This window comes from Microcaecilia unicolor, chromosome 2 (genome assembly GCF_901765095.1).
Source record: "Microcaecilia unicolor chromosome 2, aMicUni1.1, whole genome shotgun sequence".
NCBI lineage: Eukaryota > Metazoa > Chordata > Amphibia > Gymnophiona > Siphonopidae > Microcaecilia > Microcaecilia unicolor.
The window spans coordinates 564731529-564750642 of record NC_044032.1 but is presented as its reverse complement, the minus strand read 5'-3'; the positions used below and the strand labels follow the sequence as shown (position 1 = coordinate 564750642).

General features: G+C 41.0%; 1 protein-coding gene across 2 annotated transcripts in view; it reads right to left on the bottom strand.

Moving 5' to 3' along the window:
* Positions 1–19114, bottom strand: part of VPS37A (VPS37A subunit of ESCRT-I) — a 73614-nt gene that overhangs the window by 14420 nt on the left and 40080 nt on the right. The window contains exons 5-10 of one of the 2 annotated variants that reach the window (XM_030191440.1): positions 13994–14198; positions 13836–13906; positions 8417–8544; positions 8279–8337; positions 8113–8181; positions 336–479 (exon numbers count right to left, since the gene is read on the bottom strand). In XM_030191440.1, coding sequence (XP_030047300.1) covers positions 336–479; positions 8113–8181; positions 8279–8337; positions 8417–8544; positions 13836–13906; positions 13994–14198 — 676 coding nt within the window. The remainder of the gene's footprint in view (positions 1–335; positions 480–8112; positions 8182–8278; positions 8338–8416; positions 8545–13835; positions 13907–13993; positions 14199–19114) is intronic. The other variant, XM_030191441.1, reaches the window with a different exon arrangement.

Below are 19114 nucleotides of genomic sequence, written 5' to 3'. Positions count from 1 at the left end.
AACATGGGATGCAGGATGGAGGTATGGGAGATGCTGAACTATGGGCGGGGGGAGGGAGGATTAGGCAGGGAAAGGGAAGATGCTGGACTGTGAGGAGGAGGGGGGAACGAGACCGTTGAGCTGCCCCAGGAGAGGGGGAGCACACTGCTGAATGCTCACCTAAGCTAGCTCCGTTGCTGATTCTTTAAAGGTTCAAACAGCTACAAAGTTAAGTAGCTTTATTATAAATATGAAAACGTAACATGAGTTTAAAGGTATATAAAAAAAAACACCTTAAAAATATTTAAAAAGTGGATTGCAAACATAAAAAACATTTAATTTGAGAAAATACATACCATTCTCTTTTCCATGAAACTACTTAGAAAATCATCTATTTCGACTTTGCCCTCTAGAAAATCTTCTGCAATTGCATCAGACTCTTCTTCTGCCTCATGTGCAGCTATCTTCAGTCTCACCTGGAGGGCACTTGCACTACAGCTCTTGAAATGAAAAACAAAACTCTCTCATACAAACTGTGCAGAGGCTAGCAAGATCTCCTGTCTAGTGTCACAGCAGGCTGAGTAAAAAGTCTTCTACAAGACTATACCATAAAACCATCTCTGTTCCACCAGAAAAATAATCACCCTGAAAAATGTGAGAAAGGAGATGGCCTTGAAAGAATGGGAAATGTGGTTGTTTTCTTAGTGCTAATAAGTTAAACAGTTCAGAATTCTATCTAAAATTGCTCTAAATATTAGCTTGTCCTTCTCAGACTTATTGTATCTTCCTTTGGTCTTCCTAGGTTGCCCTGCCATATATTGGGCATTTTTATGTCTGTTCCCACCTTATGTTTATCTCACTGAAGTTTATTCTTTATCTATCCATCTTATGTTCATCCTGCGCACTGTGATATCTGAAGTTCTGATAAGGTGAGCACAATAATTTATTCAAATTGTTCAATGAGTAGAAAGAGCTTTATAAACTCTAAATATTAGTTTCTGAAATACATGACATAAAAAGGGGGCATTAAAAAAAAAGACAACTGTCGAGTACAATTTGTAATAGAGTTACTCTAATCAGCCTTAGGAACACAAAGTAAAAATGTGCTGTAAAGCTCAAGGATATCTTAAACCTTAAGCTGGAAAAAAATTATGCATCTAAAATATTAACCCTGTCATCAAATTGCACTACATTTCCTACAAAGCATCACAATATATTTTCTGGAATATCTAAAGTTAATAGTCGATGACCTAATGTATGTTACAACCCAATTTACTACCCAAGAACCTCATGCAATACCATAATGTATTTCCCTTTAACATACATGTATGTATGCACATGATATATCTATATACCATGTTCCATGTATGTTACCATGTATGTATGCACCTTAACGCAATACTATTGTAATTCTGTTACCCAGAAATGGCAACCGCCATTACGGCAAATGTAAGCCACATTGAGCCTGCAAATTGGTGGGAAAATGTGGGATACAAATGCTACAAATAAATAAATATCACTCAAGCTGAGCATTTAAATTTTTTTTTAAACGACTTAAAACATCTTCGTGACATTTAAGAAACAATTGTATGATGTTTAAACCTAAGGGGAAAAAGGAAGGGAAGATAGGCAGAGTTTTCTCTCACTTTTTTTTTTTTTTTTTTACTTCAGACATCATTTTAGCTTTAAAAAAGGTTTTTGAATCGTTTGACTCTGTACACACAGTCATAGTGTTTAAAAGTTTGTATTTGTTTCTTTTTCCTGTGCGGGCTGCTTAGTTTTTAATAAAGTTTGATCATCCTTCTGACATAGCTTATTAAGGATTTGTGGCAGGATCTTAAGCAACATTAATTCTGGCTATTTATCTTATGCTATGCAATGTTATGCTAAAAAAAAGTCTTATATTCCACATTTTTCTGTTAGGATTCAATGTGGATTAAAATAAAAAAGATCTCCCACAAAGAGTGAATTACAGTTTACACCAAAAAATATACATTAAACTACTCCATATCATTTACTGAAATACGTTTTTAAATTTTTACGAAACAGGTAAGAAGCTAGATCTTTTAATCTCAATGGGCAAACTATTCCAAATATTTGTACTTAAGTATATAAAAGAATGTTCCAGATATTTTTTTTAATTTAACCCCTCTAAAACCTGGAAAAGCCAAAGTTAAATTTTGTGTGGAACAGGAATCAATACAATTATTGAGACGTACACAATAGTTTGCCAATCCATCCGAGTTTTGGCTTGTTAATGATTGATTTATTGGGATTTATTAACCGCCTTTATGAAGAGGTTCACCTAAGGTGGTGTACAGCTTATAAACCATGCAAGCTATCTTGAATTCTATTTTGGAATCTACTGGAAGTCGTTGAAGACCCCCTTTCTCAAAAAAAGCTCTCTCAAAGTTGTTCACCCTAAAAATCAATTTGGCCACAGTATTTTGGACATTTGTAACTAACAACTTTACAGAAATTCCCCCATATAATGAAGTGAAGTAATCCAAATAAGGCAATAATACTACCTAAGTGACACTTCTAAAACCTTGAGGACTTGAAGATTGAACAGCCCTGAATTGTTGTAGCCGTAAAATTTTTTTTTTTGTCAGAGCATTAACCTGATTCTCTAATGTCCTCCTTGAATCAAGAATCACACCTAAAACTTTTGATTTATTTTCTATCTACAAACTTTCTCCTGTATCCAATATAAAATTCTTCTGTGGAATTGACTCAAAAATCACCAAACCAAACTCCTCTTGTTTTCTGTCTATTCAGCTTTAGAAAATTATTCTTAGTCCATGAGTCTACTAAAGAAACATTTCTGTTTAATAATTCTCTGGTCTTAAAGTTTTCTAATGCTAGGCATAGAAGAAAAATACCATCTGTATATGATAGCACTAAAATACCAAGTTTGGTCAACACCTCTCCCAAAGATTTCTTATAGATGTTAAAAAGCAAAGGGGGGGAGAGGCGAACCTCATGGAACTCCACACAAAGAATGTCAGAGTGTTGAAATAAGCCCATCCTTCTGTATCCTATATGATCCTTTTCCTAAAAATTCCTTAGCCCATTTAATAACTGTTCCTTAAACCATTTAATAACATTTCCTGTGACACCAAAGTCACTTATGGGCCCTTACTGCTTGCTAAAAGGGAAGTACCGCCAGACTACCGCAGCGGCCCAGCGGTAGTTCCCACCCCCAGTGCGCACCATTTCCGGCGCTACGAAAATATTTTTGTAGCACTGGTATGTACCAAGCGGTAATTGGGCAGTCCAGGGTAGCGCGGAAGACCTTACCGCCACCTCAATGGTTGGCGGTAAGTGCTCCCACCCAAAATGGGCACGCGGCAAGTGAAGCACTTGCCACACGACCATTTCTTGCTGATGCCGGTGCAGGCCTCCTTTTGCTGCAGCTTTGTAAAAGGACCCCTTAGTCTGTACAACATCGAAGAATGGTCTATCACATCAAAATCATCTGAGATATCAAACTGAAGGGCTACCTGCTTCCCTCTACCCAAAATTTCCTCGACTTCCGACGATAATGTCAGTAACGATGATTCAGTGCTATGTATTGGATGAAAGTATCTAATTGGTTTGTAATCCCTTAAGGACTGGTTGTCTGTAACAATGACTTTATGGTTTTTATTAACAGTGCTGCTGGCTGAATAAGACCAATTTTGTATATCTGATGGTGCCTTTTGAGGTATGGTTTTAAAAATAAGGAGCTTGAGATGGTGGTGGTGTTTTACATCAATTTGCTACAGTACATAGTTTCACATTTTTGTCCCCCCTTTTCTTTCTTTGGGGCCCCCCTTTCTTTCCTTGTCATCTATTTTTATTACTTTCACAGGTGTTTTGATGTTCACCAGTGATACAGTTGAAAATCGAATGTTGCCCTGATGTAGATTTATGTCATTTGCCTAACGTGTTTAGATGAGGTTTTGTAGTTGGATCATTTTGGTTTTAAGCAACACTCTTGGTGCCTTGTTTTTAGATTTGTTTGAGACATGCTTATCATAATGCTATTTTTGTTTGGACTTGGGTCACAAATTCTGCAAACTCCAATCTATATATATATATCTATATCTATATATATATATATATAAAGTACATTGAGGGATGGAAGCTTTCTTATGCCAATGATAAATATATGCTCAGAGCTTCTTGAGGATTTTTCCTTCCATTTTTCTAGTTGATAGCATTATGAAGACTTTGCACGTCAATTCTGAATTGAGAGAGTTGTTGAATAAGGTTGTTATTAACAAATCGTCTCTATACTCCTTTTGTTTTTTTGTAGTGGATTTAATATTAACATAAGCAATAACATTCCCTACATAATTACAAAATATTTATGCTACAACAAAAGAATCTGAAATATGCAAAATGAGAAAAAGGAAAAAAAAAGTATTCGATTTTAAAAAGTACATTGTTTTGTCCATCACATACAACAATCTTTGACAGTTACAGTTTTGTAAATGTGAGATTGTCGTGTAGTTTTTAATAAAGCCCAGGTTTGAAAAAAATATGATGCATCACAAGCCCCATTTATAAGAAGGGAAAACACCTGCTTTTCTCTCTTGCTCCTATTTCTTGCAGCTGAGTTGGAACCAGGCTAGGATCTGATGCCATAAGTCGTCACTTGCACTAGCCCCCCCCCCCCCCCCCATTTCCTCCCTCCCTTCACACACACATACATATTTTAGTAGAGCCACAATACAGCTGTCTAGGCATTATTCCACGTGATGGCCACAGCTTCCTTCCACCCTAGCAGTGGTTTTTTTTTTTATTATTTATAATGAAAAGCAATACATTTCAATCAATTTAAGGAAATAATCAACAAAAAGGCAAATATTTGAAATTTCTTGCTCAAGTCCGAATATTGGAACAAGATTTTAAGAAATGGAATTTTTTATGAACATAAACTTCAAAGATAGAGAATCAGATGATAACAGTCATCATTACACAGTATTAATTACATTATAAAGGGAAAAGATATTTTAAATACCCCTATTTTGCCTTGAGGTAAGGAAGGTTGTCAGGTGAGCTGGATCGAAAAATACATACTTATTTGCCTGGTATCTCACCACACACTTACAAGGATATCGCAAGTAAAATGTTGCACCCAGCAGAGTTACAGCTGGTTTCATTAAAAGAAAAGACTTCCTGCGTTTTTGTGTGTCTCTGGAGATGTGAGGAAACATTTGTATTTTTTGATCGAGAAATGTTTTATCTTTATTTTTAAAGTACATGGATAATAACCACTGTTTATCAGGTGCCAATGCTACTGTTACTATTAATGTCGTTGGAGTTACATTTTCATTATCAGTTAATTCAAGTAAATCAGTGACATTCAATAGTTGTTCTTGATTTCCTATTTTTCGGTCACTTCTTTCTTTAACTGGAAGGTAAAACACTTGGGTGAAAGGGGGAATCAATTCCTCCTTTACACCCAGAATCTCCATTATATATTTTTTTAACATTTCCCTGGGAGATATGAGAGTTTGTTTAGGAAAATTTAACAAATGCAAATTATTGCTTCTAGCATTGTTCTCAAGAGATTCAGTCTTTCTTCTTAATGAGGTCAAATCTTTAATCATAGCCTCCTGCTGGTTAAGCAATCTTTTCATATCCAAATCTTTTTACATAGTAACATAGTAGATGATGGCAGAAAAAGACCTGCACGGTCCATCCAGTCTGCCCAAGAAGATAAATTCATATGTGCTACTTTTTTATTTGTACTGACCGTATAAGTCTGGCCAGCCCTATCCCCGCCTCCCAACCACCAACCCTGCCTCCCACCACCAGCTCTGGCACAGACTGTATAAGTCTGCCCAGCACTATCCTCGCTTCCCAACTACCAGTCCCGCCTCCCACCACCAGCTCTGGCACAGACCATATAAGTCTGCCCAGCACTATCCCTGCCTCCCACCACCGGCTCTGGCACAGACTGTATGTCTGCCCAGAACTATCCCCACCGCCCAACCACCAGCCCCGGCACAGACCGTGTAAGTCTGCCCAGCAATAGTCCTGCCTCCCAACCACCAGCCCCGGCACAGACTGTATAAGTCTGCCCAGCACTAGCCCCGCCCCTCCCAACCACCAGCTCTGCCACCCATTCTAGGCTAAGCTCCTGAGGATCCTTTCCTTCTGCACAGGATTCCTTTATATTTATCCCACACGTTTGAATTCCGTTACCGTTTTCATCTTCACCACCTCCCGCGAGAGGGCATTCCAAGCATCCACCACCCTCTCCGTGAAAAAATACTTCCTGACATTCTTCTTGAGTCTGCCCCCCTTCAATTTCATTTCATGCCCTCTCGTTCTACCGCCTTCCCATCTCAGGAAAAGGTTTGTTTGCGGATTAATACCTTTCAAATATTTGAACGTCTGTATCATATCACCCCTGTTTCTCCTTTCCTCCAGAGTATACATGTTCAGGTCCGCAAGTCTCTCCTCATACGTCTTGTAACGCAAATCCCATACCATTCTCGTAGCTTTTCTTTGCACCGCTTCAATTCTTTTTACATCCTTAGCAAGATACAGCCTCCAAAACTGAACACAATACTCCAGGTGGGGCCTCACCAACGACTTGTACAGGGGCATCAACACCCCTTTTCTTCTGCTGGTCACACCTCTCTCTATACAGCCTAGTAACCTTCTAGCTACGGCCACCGCCTTGTCACACTGTTTCATCGCCTTCAGATCCTCAGATACTATCACCCCAAGATCCCTCTTCCCATCCGTACACCTAGCAGACTCTCCCTGTCTAACACATATGCCTCTCTTGGATTTCTACTCCCTAAGTGCATCACTTTGCATTTCTTTGCATTGAATTTTAATTGCTAAACCTTACACTATTCTTCTAGCTTTTTCAGATCCTTTTTCATGTTTTCCACTCCCTTCGGGGTGTCCACTGTGTTACAAATCTTAGTATCATCCGCAAATAGGCAAACTTTACCTTCTAACCCTTCGGCAATGTCACTCACAAATATATTGAACAGAATCGGCCCCAGCTCCAGTTTCCCTATTTTTAAGTCCATGTTATTTCCTGGTTTAGTTTATCTGTGGAGTAATTGATTTCCCTAAATCTACTACCAGAGTCCACAAAGAGTCCAGAGTAATTTCTGCTGGTTTATGCATATCAAAAGAAAAAAATGGTCGTACCTCCCTCTCTGATTGTGGATCTGGATTCGTGCTGGCAGCGTTCCCCACCAAATTTGTTGTTGAAATCGGTGTTGCCATCAAAGCTTCTTGCACTCCAGCCGGTCGATGGTCTGCCTCCCGACTGAGACTGGTCTCACGTCTTCTGGGGGACCCGCTCGAATTCGTCTCCGATGGTGTGCTACTGCCCAACGGCTGAGGGGGTGGTTCCCTTGTGTCGGGGGCTGAGCGTAAGCTCTAGCCCAGGAGACGCTGCCATGCCTCCATTCGCACTGGCGCGTTTCAGCAGGCTACCTCCCGACGCTCCAAATACTGCGATAGATGACTCTACAGGAGTCTGCAAAAAGGACCAAATATCCTGTGAGGGAGGGACCGAACGCTGCGGAGCATATACGAGGCGGACTTGCCCCTTCGCTTCGGCATCCTAATAGGAAGTCAGAGAGCTGTAGAAATGGTGGCTGTTAACAGGTAAGCTCGGCGGCCATCTTGTTCCCCTTATTAATCCACCCTAGCAGTGTTCAACAGTACCTTAAAGGCAGTCCCCAGTCCTGGCCAACCTGGGAACTAGAAGTCCTGACCTGAGAATCAAAACAGCAATCTTTCACTCACCATTTAAGCCACCAAGTTGGCTCAATAACTTTTTTTTTATTACTTTATTTTAACTTTATGGCTGCCTTATACATAGTGCATAATCCAAAAGTGAGGTGTATACAAAATTTATGTTTTCCAGATGATCTCTAATTTACACAAGCCCTTTATAACAATAAAGAGCTCTACATACGATTCATCTTTAAAACAGTTTGCATTCTACTTCATACATTCGCAATGCAAAAATATATTTTGAATAAAAATTATTATAAATTTGTGTACACCAATTTGGACACTATGCTTACAATGGTATTATGGTGTCTTTATAAAAAAAAAAAAAAAGTAACACTCTATGCAATGGCCCTGCAGGTGAATACTTACTTCACTGAGCTCATGCTGTCTTTGCATCTTCTTTTCAAAGGCAGCTTTCATATGTAGAAGCTGTTCATACTGGAATACACAAAATCTCACATTACAATGAAAGAATGCTTTTGTGGTTTTTAACACTGACTGTTTTTTTTTTTTTTTTTTGCTTTGCTGTTCTTACTTTGTCCAGGACAGCCTGCCGCTTTGTCTCCAAGACAGGTTCCAATTGTAGGTTTTTTTCTGAAAAATGAACCAATGTGTTCAATAGAAGCATGCCTCCTGCCAAGGAAATGTAATGAAAATTAAAGAAAAGCCTTACTTGCTAGTTCTTCAATGCTTTGTACAAGATTGTCCTTGTCAGTGATGACCTGCTTCAGCTGAGGCAGATTCACAAACTGTTTGAGTAATACGTCCTCTTGGTCATTCATATCTGAGAGCTGTGATACACTGTATTAAATACAAATACAAAAGTAAATATATGATAGATAAAAATGGACTATTAAAAGAAAGAAAATTCAACCACAGAGCTGCATTTAATTTAATTTATTTATTGCATTTGCATCCCACATTTTCCCACCTCTTTGCAGGCTCAATGTGGCTTACAATACATCATGAATAGTGGAAACATTTAAGAAAATATATGTTTAGCATACAGAAGGATCTTGATAACATGATAATGATAAGACATATTAGTAGTTTAACAAGCATAAATTATAAGGCAGTTCTGGATATTTTACTGATATGGAATATGCATAATCCATAGGATCTAATACCTTTAAGATCATGTAGTAAGGAGAAATTTAGTAATCTTTTGTTAGTTTCCTTTCCTTTAGTCTTGTTGCACCAGTCTGGACTAATGGGTTGTATCCCCTTTCTTACCAGCAGAACTGAGTTTTCCAGTGACATTACTGGCATATTGTCTAGTGCCTTGTGAAATTCTCCAGTAAGCTACTGCCAAAGCAGTGTAAGGTTCTGTATGCCACACCCAAGACCCATCTTCCACTGCAGCATAAGGACATTAGCCTATTACCTATCCACCAGCTGAGAGAAGTGGAGAACACCAATGAGTCCTGAACAGCCAAACTCTTCCAGGGTGGGTAGCAGACTGGTTCAGCGAGGCTAAAGAAAAAGAAATGAACAAGTATGACAAAATTTAATCTTCCTTAGCATCTAGCTGTACCAGTCTGGACTACTGGGATGCACTAAAGCAGAACCTCACTGGGTGGTGAGAGACGATCATGTTGCGGCTTTGCACTCGTCTTCAGGTAACCTTATGTGGGCCTCTGTTCGCAAGGATGTCTGTAAACAAGTAAAGTGGGCCTTCAGGCCTCTTGGTACTTGCTTGTTCATTCATTTAAGTATTTATATACCACTTAGACCTAAGCGGTTTACAGTTTCATTTTACAGGTACTGGGTCTGTCCCTAGTGAGCTCACAATCTAAGTAGTACATTGTACTACTGTTGTACCTGGGGCAATGGAGAGTTAAGTAACTTGTCCAGGGTCATATGGAGCTGCAGAGGGAATTGAACCTGGTTCCCCAGGATCTCAACCCACTGCCGACCATCAGGGAGCAGCGGGAACTGAACCCAGTACCCCAGTTCTGCAACCTGCTACACAAACCATTAGGCCACTGAGAGGTGTAAGTTTCTTCAAATCACCTACACAAGCCGATTCACTTCTACCAGTTCTACACTACTCAGGATTTTATTGACCTCAATCATATCCCCCTTCAGTAGTCTCTTTTTCAAGCTGAAGAGCTCTAACCTCTTCAGCCTTTCCTCATATGGGAGGAGTTCCATCCCTTATCATTTTGGTCACTCTTCTTTGAACCTTTTCTAATTCTGCTATATCTTTTTTGAGATACAGTGAACAGAATTGAACACAATACTCAAATTGAGGTCGACCATGGAGCGATACAGAGGCATTACAATGTTCTTGGTCTGCATCTCTTTCCTAATAATTCCTAGCATCCCGATTGCTTTTCTGGCCACCACCACCACACACTGGGCAGAAGATTTTCAGTGTATTGTCTACAATGACACCTAGATCTTTTCCTTGAGTGCTGCCTCATAAGGTGGACCCTAGCATCAAGTAATTATGATTCGGATTATTCTTCCCAATGCATCACTTTGCATTTGTCCCCATTAAATTTCATCTGCCATTTGGATGTCCAGTCTTCCAGTTTCCTAATGACTTCCTGCAATTTCTCACAATCTACATGCGTTTTGACAACTGTGAATAGTTTTTTTTCTCATCTGCAACTTTAAATCACCTCACCCATCGTTCTGTTTTCCAGATCATTTATAAATATGTTAAACTGCATCAGTCCTAGAACATTTAACCCTACCCTACGTATTTTTCTGTCCAACAACCAATTTCCAACCCACAGAAGGACATTGCCTCCTAACCCATGACTTTTACATTTTCTCAGGAGTCTCTCATGAGGAACTTTGTCAAAAGCTTTCTGAAAATCTAGATACACTACATCAACCAGCTCACCTTTATCCACATGTTTATTCATGCCTTCAAAGCAATTAAGCAAATTGGTGAGGCAAGACTTCCCTTGGCTGAACCCATGCTGACTCTGTCCCCTTAAACCATGTTTATTTATGTGTTCCATAATTTTATTCTTTATAATAGTTTCCACTATTTTTCCCAGCACTGAAGTCAGGCTTACCAGTCTGTAATTTCCCACATCACCCCTGGAACCCTTTAAAAAAATTGGCGCTACATTGGCCACCCTCCAATCGTCAGGTACTGTAGATGATTTTAATGACAGGTTACAGATTACTAACAGATCAGCAAATTCATGTTTGAATTTTTTCAGTATCCTAGGGTGTATGCCATCTGGTCCAGGTGATTTATCACTCTTTAACTTGTCAATTTGGTTCAGTACATCTTCCAGGTTCATCAAGATTTCTTTCAGTTCCTCTGCATCATCACCCTTGAAAACTACTTCTGGTACAGGTAGATCTTACATCTTCTTCTGTAAAGACCGAAGCAAAGAATTCATTCAGTCTCTCTGTTATTGCCTTGTCCTCCCTGAGCCCCCTTTACTCCTTCATATTCAGCCGGGGGTGGGGGCGGGGGAGCTGGGAGGGAGGGGAAAGGGCAGAAATCAGCAAACTAATCTCCCTGATGTGTTTAGGGACAGACAGATGGACTGACCTCAGCAACCGGCGCTATCACCCGTTATATGTTCATGACTAAAAATCCTGTGGGGGACTCAGCTGGGCCTGGGACAAGGAGTATTCAGGCAGGATAATGCTGTAACTCAAAACCTAAATGAATTCCTTGCTTCCTTCTTTATGCTGATAGATGTTGATAAGATATCCACACCTGAACCATTCTTTATTCAGAGGAACTGAAACAATTCAATATGACTCTGGAAGAGATGGTAGAGTAAATCTGACACATTTAATAGTAACGAAGTTCATAAATTTTGATGGCATTTACCCCATCTGTCCCTAAACACAAATTTGTTTATGGAAGTGCAAACAACCTAAACAATCAGAGAAAGCTGAAGCAGTAAGGAAGCCACCAATGCTGGAATCTACCAAGTACTGGGAAGGCAGGCTCTGCCACTTAGAGAAGGTAACAGGAGCAGTCACAAGAGTTAAAACTTTGCATACCATCTTGTAAGCTCAAATAAAAATGCCACAAATTAAAAAGATGTCAAAAAGACCAAACAATTGTTGAAATTGTTTAAGGTTGCTCTAAAAAAAAAGGCTACTGAAGTCAAAAAAGTGCCTTTAAAAAATGGAACACAAATCCAAATGAAGAAAACAGGAAAGAGCAAAAGCAACATCAAGCTAGATAAAAAATATTAATAAGACAGGTTAAGAAATAACTTGAGAAGCAGCTAGACAAACATCAAAAGCAACAAGCCCATGGAAGTGTGTCATCTGCACACACCAGACAACCAAAAGTAAAAGGGATGCTCATCACAGATAAGGCCATAACAAAGAAACAAATTCTTTGATCTTTACTAAAGAAAATATGGCAGGGATACCGACATCAGAATCTTTCTTTGAAGGGGATAAGTCAGAGAAATGTTACTTATACACAGACGTTTTAGACAATCTGGAAATAAAAACAAACTTTAGGGGACAGCTGTATTCTATACCTCAGAGACCTTGCAAGACAGCATGATCTAACTTACTATTGTGTGAGAAGTCTTCATCTTAACAGGAATGATGAAAATGTGTAGAATGGCCTCCATGTTGCAAGCCTGTAAGTCTCCTGCATGGAAGTTGACCTTATGTTGGTCACCAACACTACTATGGCTTTAAAACTATGGGTCTTTTCCAGAGTCAGGCCTGCCTGGGCATAACAGAAGGAGATTCAGTCTGCTACCTATTTAGACAGGGTGCACTTGGCTACACCACCACCAGGCCTAGTTGGGTCAACCCCCCCTCTCCCCCCCAACATATCTATTTGAACCTCCTAAGGCCTTCAGTCCAGTCCAGCTATGGATCTTTTGTAATCTACACTATTAGGTTTATTCACCTTTATGTGCACATGGCCTGGGGAAAAATGCTGGAGAAATAGATTTTTGAAGGAAGAAGTCTGGCACTACCTTAGGCAGTAACTTAGAATGAGTGAAAAAGACTACCCTATTAAAAATCTCTGTGTAGGGTGAATTAAGTCATTAAGGTCTGGAATTCTATATTCAGTGCTGAACTGTCAGCGATAAGACTTGGTTCACTATTTGTGAAAAATCTCTATTTTTCTCCCACAGAATGTTTCCACTGTTGAGAAACTAAGTATGCATTCCTGAAATCAGTTAAAACCCTGTCCTGGTTTTGGTTGATGAGCTAGGTATGGCTTTGGTACCCTCGGCTGCCTGGATAAGATAGAGATCCCTGTTAATGAGGAGGCAAAGGATACCACCTCTTTAGGGGACAGAACTGCCTTTGGTACCCCACCGAGTATTTCCTTGGTGGTGTGAAAGATGGGTCAGAAGCTGCTACAGAAAAGTCAAGGTAGGAGTGGAGAAGACCTTACCTTCTCTGCAGGACATAAAGTCTTTCCTGATAGTCTGACCTAAGGTCTGACACCCACGGCCACGAGAGTTTGCAAGCTCCAATTTCAATGGCAGAAGCTCTTAATTCTGTCTCAAACCCCCATAGAGCAAAAGGATAAACAGTTGGAGGCCACATGAAAAAAACCCCAAACCCTCAGCTTTTCCAGTCAGTGAACTTCAACCATGGGCACTGCAGAATAAAGCGACACTGAGAATGACCCCGTGCAAAGTTCAGTCATGATCTGTACATCATAGATGAAAGCTCTCAATGCTTTAGTCATAGCTCCTTCTGAGCTCTGATCAACGTCACCTATACAATCCTGCTTGTATTGAAGAAGCGTTATCTCCCACCACCCCATATTAAAAAAAAAAAATTCTTGGCAGTAAGGATAATGAAAAACGGGCTACACTTTAATATGCCACTGTGATAAATGGAACCAGGATATGTTACTGAATGTATTTAGTTCCTTAAGTGGCATCAGAAACCCAGTTCACACTAAAATATACTATTACATGAAGAAAGGACAGCTTTAAACCATAAAGATTTCCAATTCCCAGCCTCCTCTGGTAAATGATTACAGGATGGATTTACAGAACTGTTTTTGCATGATAGTTTCCCTTTGAAAAGGACGCCATGCAAAGAGAGGCGACTAAGAACTATGCTAGGAAACCTGACTTGCTATCCAGGTGAAGCTGGTTTGCTGAGATTACCTTAATTCTGAGAGCTCTGGAAAAACCTCAGGAATATCAGGCATCTTGTAACCAAACCCATTTAGACCAATCTGAAGAGAAATTAAAAACACAAATATTATACTAGACATCTGGAAGAAGAAATGCAAGTCGGAAGCTTAACAAACGTAAGCACTGACCTGTGAATGTGCTTCTGTCACTGGGACAGGTAATGGCAGGTCTGTGATGAGTCCATATGAAGGAGCAGCTGGGAAATTTGGAGCTGGAGGAGGAATTGTTTCAGTCACTGGCACAGACCTGTTTGTTTCTTGTGGTGGATAGGAAGGAAGAAATGGAAAGCCCTGAGAAATATAAGGAGGTCTTCCACTTGGGTTACTGTACAGACTGGAAAACAAAAAGTAAAAAATGGCACTGCACATGGATTCTAAATACCTATTTTGTTTGCTCTGTTTTCAAGAGTCATCCCAAATTATTGTGTAAAACATTGGCAAGGCAACAAGAGACTGGTACTGTGGAAACAGCAAGGCAAAAAAAGAAGCAGCAACAAATGGTGAGTAGAAATGATGTACTGGTACCACTTTAATAAAAGTCAATAAAATCTGGACAAACTGTGCTGGTCTTTATCTGCTGTCACCGTGTTGCTGTATTATTATTATTTGTTACATTTGTATCCCACATTTTCCCACCTATTTGTAGGCTCAATGTGGCTTACATAGTACCGGAGAAGCATTTGCAGACTCTGGTGAGAACAAATACAAAGTGATGTTATGGTAAGATTAAGTTCCTGTGGCATGGCCACATTGGGGAAACGTACATCGGAAGAGTTGAGTTTTGTCCATTACGTACTTTAGTTTTGTTGTGTTGCAGGGATCAGGCATTTATGTTGGATCGGTGGGGTATGCCTTTTTGAACAGGTTAGTTTTTAGTGATTTCCGGAAGTTTAGGTGGTCGTACGTCGTTTTCAAGGCTTTTGGTAGTGGCGTTCCACAATTGTATGCTTATGTAGGAAAAGCTGGATGCGTAAGTTGATTTGTATGTAAGTCCTTTGCAGCTTGGGTAATGAAGATTTAGGTATGATCGTGTTGATTCTGATATGTTTCTAGTTGGTAAGTCGATCAAGTCTGTCAGGTGACCCTCAGGGGGAGGAATGCTGGCTTCGGCCTCACCCCTGGTAAGCCTTCCTTGGCTGAGAGGTGCTCAGCTCTACCACCAGCTGCCTTTCAGGTGCTGTGGAGGACTTGCAGCTCATCTGCATATCCATTACAGCCTTCTCCGGGGTGACTCCCAGGTCCACTCCGATCCACTCAGGGCCTCTGCTCTAGGTGCCGGCATTTTTTCTTTACATTTATTTTTCTCCCAGTTACTACTTATGACTCCAGTACACTTTTTCTTCTTGGTACTGTCCCTTGCTAATCTGTTTCTCCATCTGAAACCACTGTACACTGCAGGAACACATTGTCCACCCTCTGTATTCATCATCTCACCTTCTCTTTTTTCCACTTCCTTTTTCTCAGCTCTCAACCTTCAACATTTCCTTCCATTCATCCATCTCCTTTCTATATGAGTACATCTCACCTTCGTCGCGGTCGTCAAACCTCTCCTACTCTTCTCCGTAATTTCTTGCTCCTTCTCCTGCTCTCCGCTGGGGACATTAATCCCAACCCTGGTCCTCCACATCAGCTCTCATCCTATTTGTGCAGGTCACACCATGATATCTCCAATCTAATTTCTGTTCCTCTCCTCCCCCCTCCTTCCCTGCCTCTCTCTTGCACCCTGTGGAATGCCCGCTCTGTCTAACAAAAACTTTCCTACATCCATGACCTCTTTATCTCTCGTACTCTCCATCTGCTTGCCATAACTGAAATTTGGCTTTACCCTGAAGACTCTGCTTCAGTTACGGCCCTATGCCATGGAGGTTATCTTTTCTTCCATACTCCTCACCCGGTTGGCCGCGGAGGCGGTGTCGGGCTACTACTTTCACCCTCTTGTAGATTTCAACCTCTTCTTCCACCTCAGTCTCACTGTTTTCCTTCCTTTGAAGTCCACTCCATCCGTCTATTTGCTCCTCTGCCTTTCCGAGTAGCAGTCATTTATCGACCCCCTGATAAGCCCCTTTCTTCCTTTCTCACTGACTTTGATGCCTGGCTTTCACTTCTTTCTTGAACCTTCATCTCCTTCCCTCATTCTTGGGGATTTTAACATTCATGCTAATGATCCCTCTGACTCTTCTCAGTTTCTTGCTTTAACATCCTCTTCCAATCTTCAACTGTGCTCCACTGCCCCCACTTATACGGTCTGTGCCCTGAAGAGGACAGTACAAATAAAAAAGTAGCACATATGAATTTATCTTCTTGGGCAGACTGGATGGACCGTGCAGGTCTTTTTCTGCCGTCATCTACTATGATACTACTCACCAGAATGGCCACTGTCTTGATCTTATCCTCTTCTCAAGCTGCTCACTCTCCAGTTTCTGTGCCTCAACTCTTCCCCTCTCTGACAATCATCTGATAACTTTCACACTTAAACACCCTCCTCCCCAGTCCCATCCAATCTTAACCAATACATTTAGGAATCTTCAGGCTATTGACCCTTCTACTCTGTCCTCTAGCGTTTCAAATCTGTTCTCTACCACTATGTTATCCAAGTCTACGAATGAGGCTGTCTCTTCCTATAATACTATTCTCTCCTCTGCCCTGCATACTCTCGCTCCTCCCATTCCCCATCCTGTAAAATGTACCAAACCACAGCCTTGGATGACCTCTAGATTCCGCTGTGCCCACTCTGCCGAACACCTTAGGCTGAAATCCCGTGCCCATGCTGACTTCATACATTTCAATTTCTTGCTGACCTTCCAGTCTGCTCTTTTACTTGCCAAACAGGACTATTACATCCAGTTGACAGATTCTCTTGGCTCAAACCCTCGACGTCTCTTTGCCACACTGAACTCTCTCTTCAAAGTGCCTTCACCTCCAACTCCCCCTTCACTTTCCCCCCAGCCTCTGGCTGAGTACTTTCATGATAAGGTTCACAAGATTAAACTTGAATTCTCAACCAGGTCACCTCCACCTCTTGTTCCCTTAGTCCATTCTCTCAACCTTCCAACCCCTGCCTCCTTTTCTGAAATCACTGAAGAGGAAACTACACATCTTCTTTCCTCCTCAAAACTAACTACCTGTTCCTCTGATCCTATTCCCACCCATCTACCCAACACTCTCTCTCCTACTGTCATCCCTTTTATCGGTCATATCCTCAATCTTTCACTTTCCACTGCGACTGTTCCTGATGCCTTCAAACATGCCGTAGTCACACCACTCCTTAAAAAAACCTTCATTGAACCCTACCTGTCCTTCCAACTATCGCCCCATCTCCCTCCTCCCTTTCCTATCCAAGATACTTGAACGTGCTGTTCACCGCCGTTGCCTAGACTTTCTTTCATCTCAAGCTATTCTTGATCCACTTCAATCTGGCTTTCGCCCCCTCCATTCAACTGAAACAGCGCTTGCTAAAGTCTCCAATGATCTGTTCCTGGCCAGATCCAAAGGTCTCTATTCTATCCTCATCCTTCTCGATCTATCTGCTGCTTTAAACACTGTTGATTACAACCTACTCCTTCATACGCTGTCCTCACTTGGATTTCAGGGCTCTGTTCTTTCCTGGTTTTCTTCTTATCTCTCCCAGTGTACCTTTAGTGTATACTCTAGTGGATCCTCCTCTACTTCTATCCCACTGTCAGTTGGTGTACTGCCGGGATCTGTCCTGGGACCTCTTCTTTTCTCCATATATACTTCTTCCCCTGGTACTCTGATCTCATCCCATGGTTTTCAGTATCATCTTTACGCTGAGGACTCCAAGATCTACCTCTCTACACCAGAAATCTCAGTCGAAATCCAGGCCAAAGTATCAGCCTGCCTGTCTGACATTGCTGCCTGGATGTCTCAGTGCCATCTGAAACTAAACATGACCAAGACTGAGCTTCTTATCTTTCCCCCTAAACCAACCTCTCCTCCTCCCCCATTCTCTATTTCTGTGGATAACACTCTCATCCTTCCTGTCTCATCAGCTCGTAACCTTGGTGTCATCTTCGACTCCTCCCTCTCCCTTCTCTGCACATATTCAGCAGACTGCTAAAACCTGTCATTTCTTTCTCTATAATATCACCAAAATTCACCCTTTCCTTTCTGAGCACACTACCAGAACCCTCATCCACACTCTTGTCACCTCTCACTTAGACTATTGCAACTTGCTTCTCACAGGTCTCCCACTTAGCCATCTCTCTCCTCTTCAATCTGTTCAAAATTCTGTTGCATGACTAATATTCTGCCAGTGTCATTATGCTCATATTAGCCCTCTCCTCAAGTCACTTCACTGGTTTCCTATCCGTTTCCGCATACAGTTCAAACTCCTCTTATTGACCTATAAGTGCATTCACTCTGCCACTCTCATCTCTCCCTACATTCCTCCCCAGGAACTCCGTTCACTGGGTAAAAATCTCTCTTATCTGCACCCTTCTCCTCCATTGCTAACTCCAGACTTCATTCCTTTTATCTTGCTGCACCATATGCCTGGAGTAGACTTCCTGAGCCGGTACGTCAAGCTCCATCTCTGGCCGTCTTCAAATCTAAGCTAAAAGCCCACCTTTTTGATGCTGCTTTTAACTCCTAACACTTATTCACTTGTTTAGAACCCTTATTTTATCATCCTCACTTTAATATTCCCTTATCTCGTTTGTCTTCTTTGTCTGTCCTAATTAGATTGTAAGCTCCATTGAGCAGGGACTGTCTCTTCATGTTCAAGTGTACAGCGCTGCGTACGTCTAGTAGCGCTATAGAAATGATAAGTAGTAGTAGTAGTATTAGACTGAACCAATATTTCCACAAGAGCTATCAACATTTGGTCAGGAGAGAAAAACAGTGTTACTGGACACATGTTTATGTTATCAACAGCATCAGGACCAGTCAGTCATACTCTCTCACAGATTTTATGAAAGCAATGCTTCATTGAGGTAGCATTTATAGTCCCAAAGGAGTCCAATCCAGTGCATAACAGTGACACTTTATAACCAGACTTAAGGAATAAGCTGTGTTTTGGAGGCAGCCAAAATCTATGGCCCTTGGCCCAGGACAGTCACTGAAATGACAGATGGAGAATTCCTGGTGCAGTAACCCAGGAGACAGACTGGATCGTACTGAGCCGAAAGCCCAAATAAGCAGGAGAAAGCAGTCTATAAATACTGCTATAAGGTATTAAATTATATCAAGCACAACCACAATGGTGGAAAAAACAACAATGTCCCAGAATGG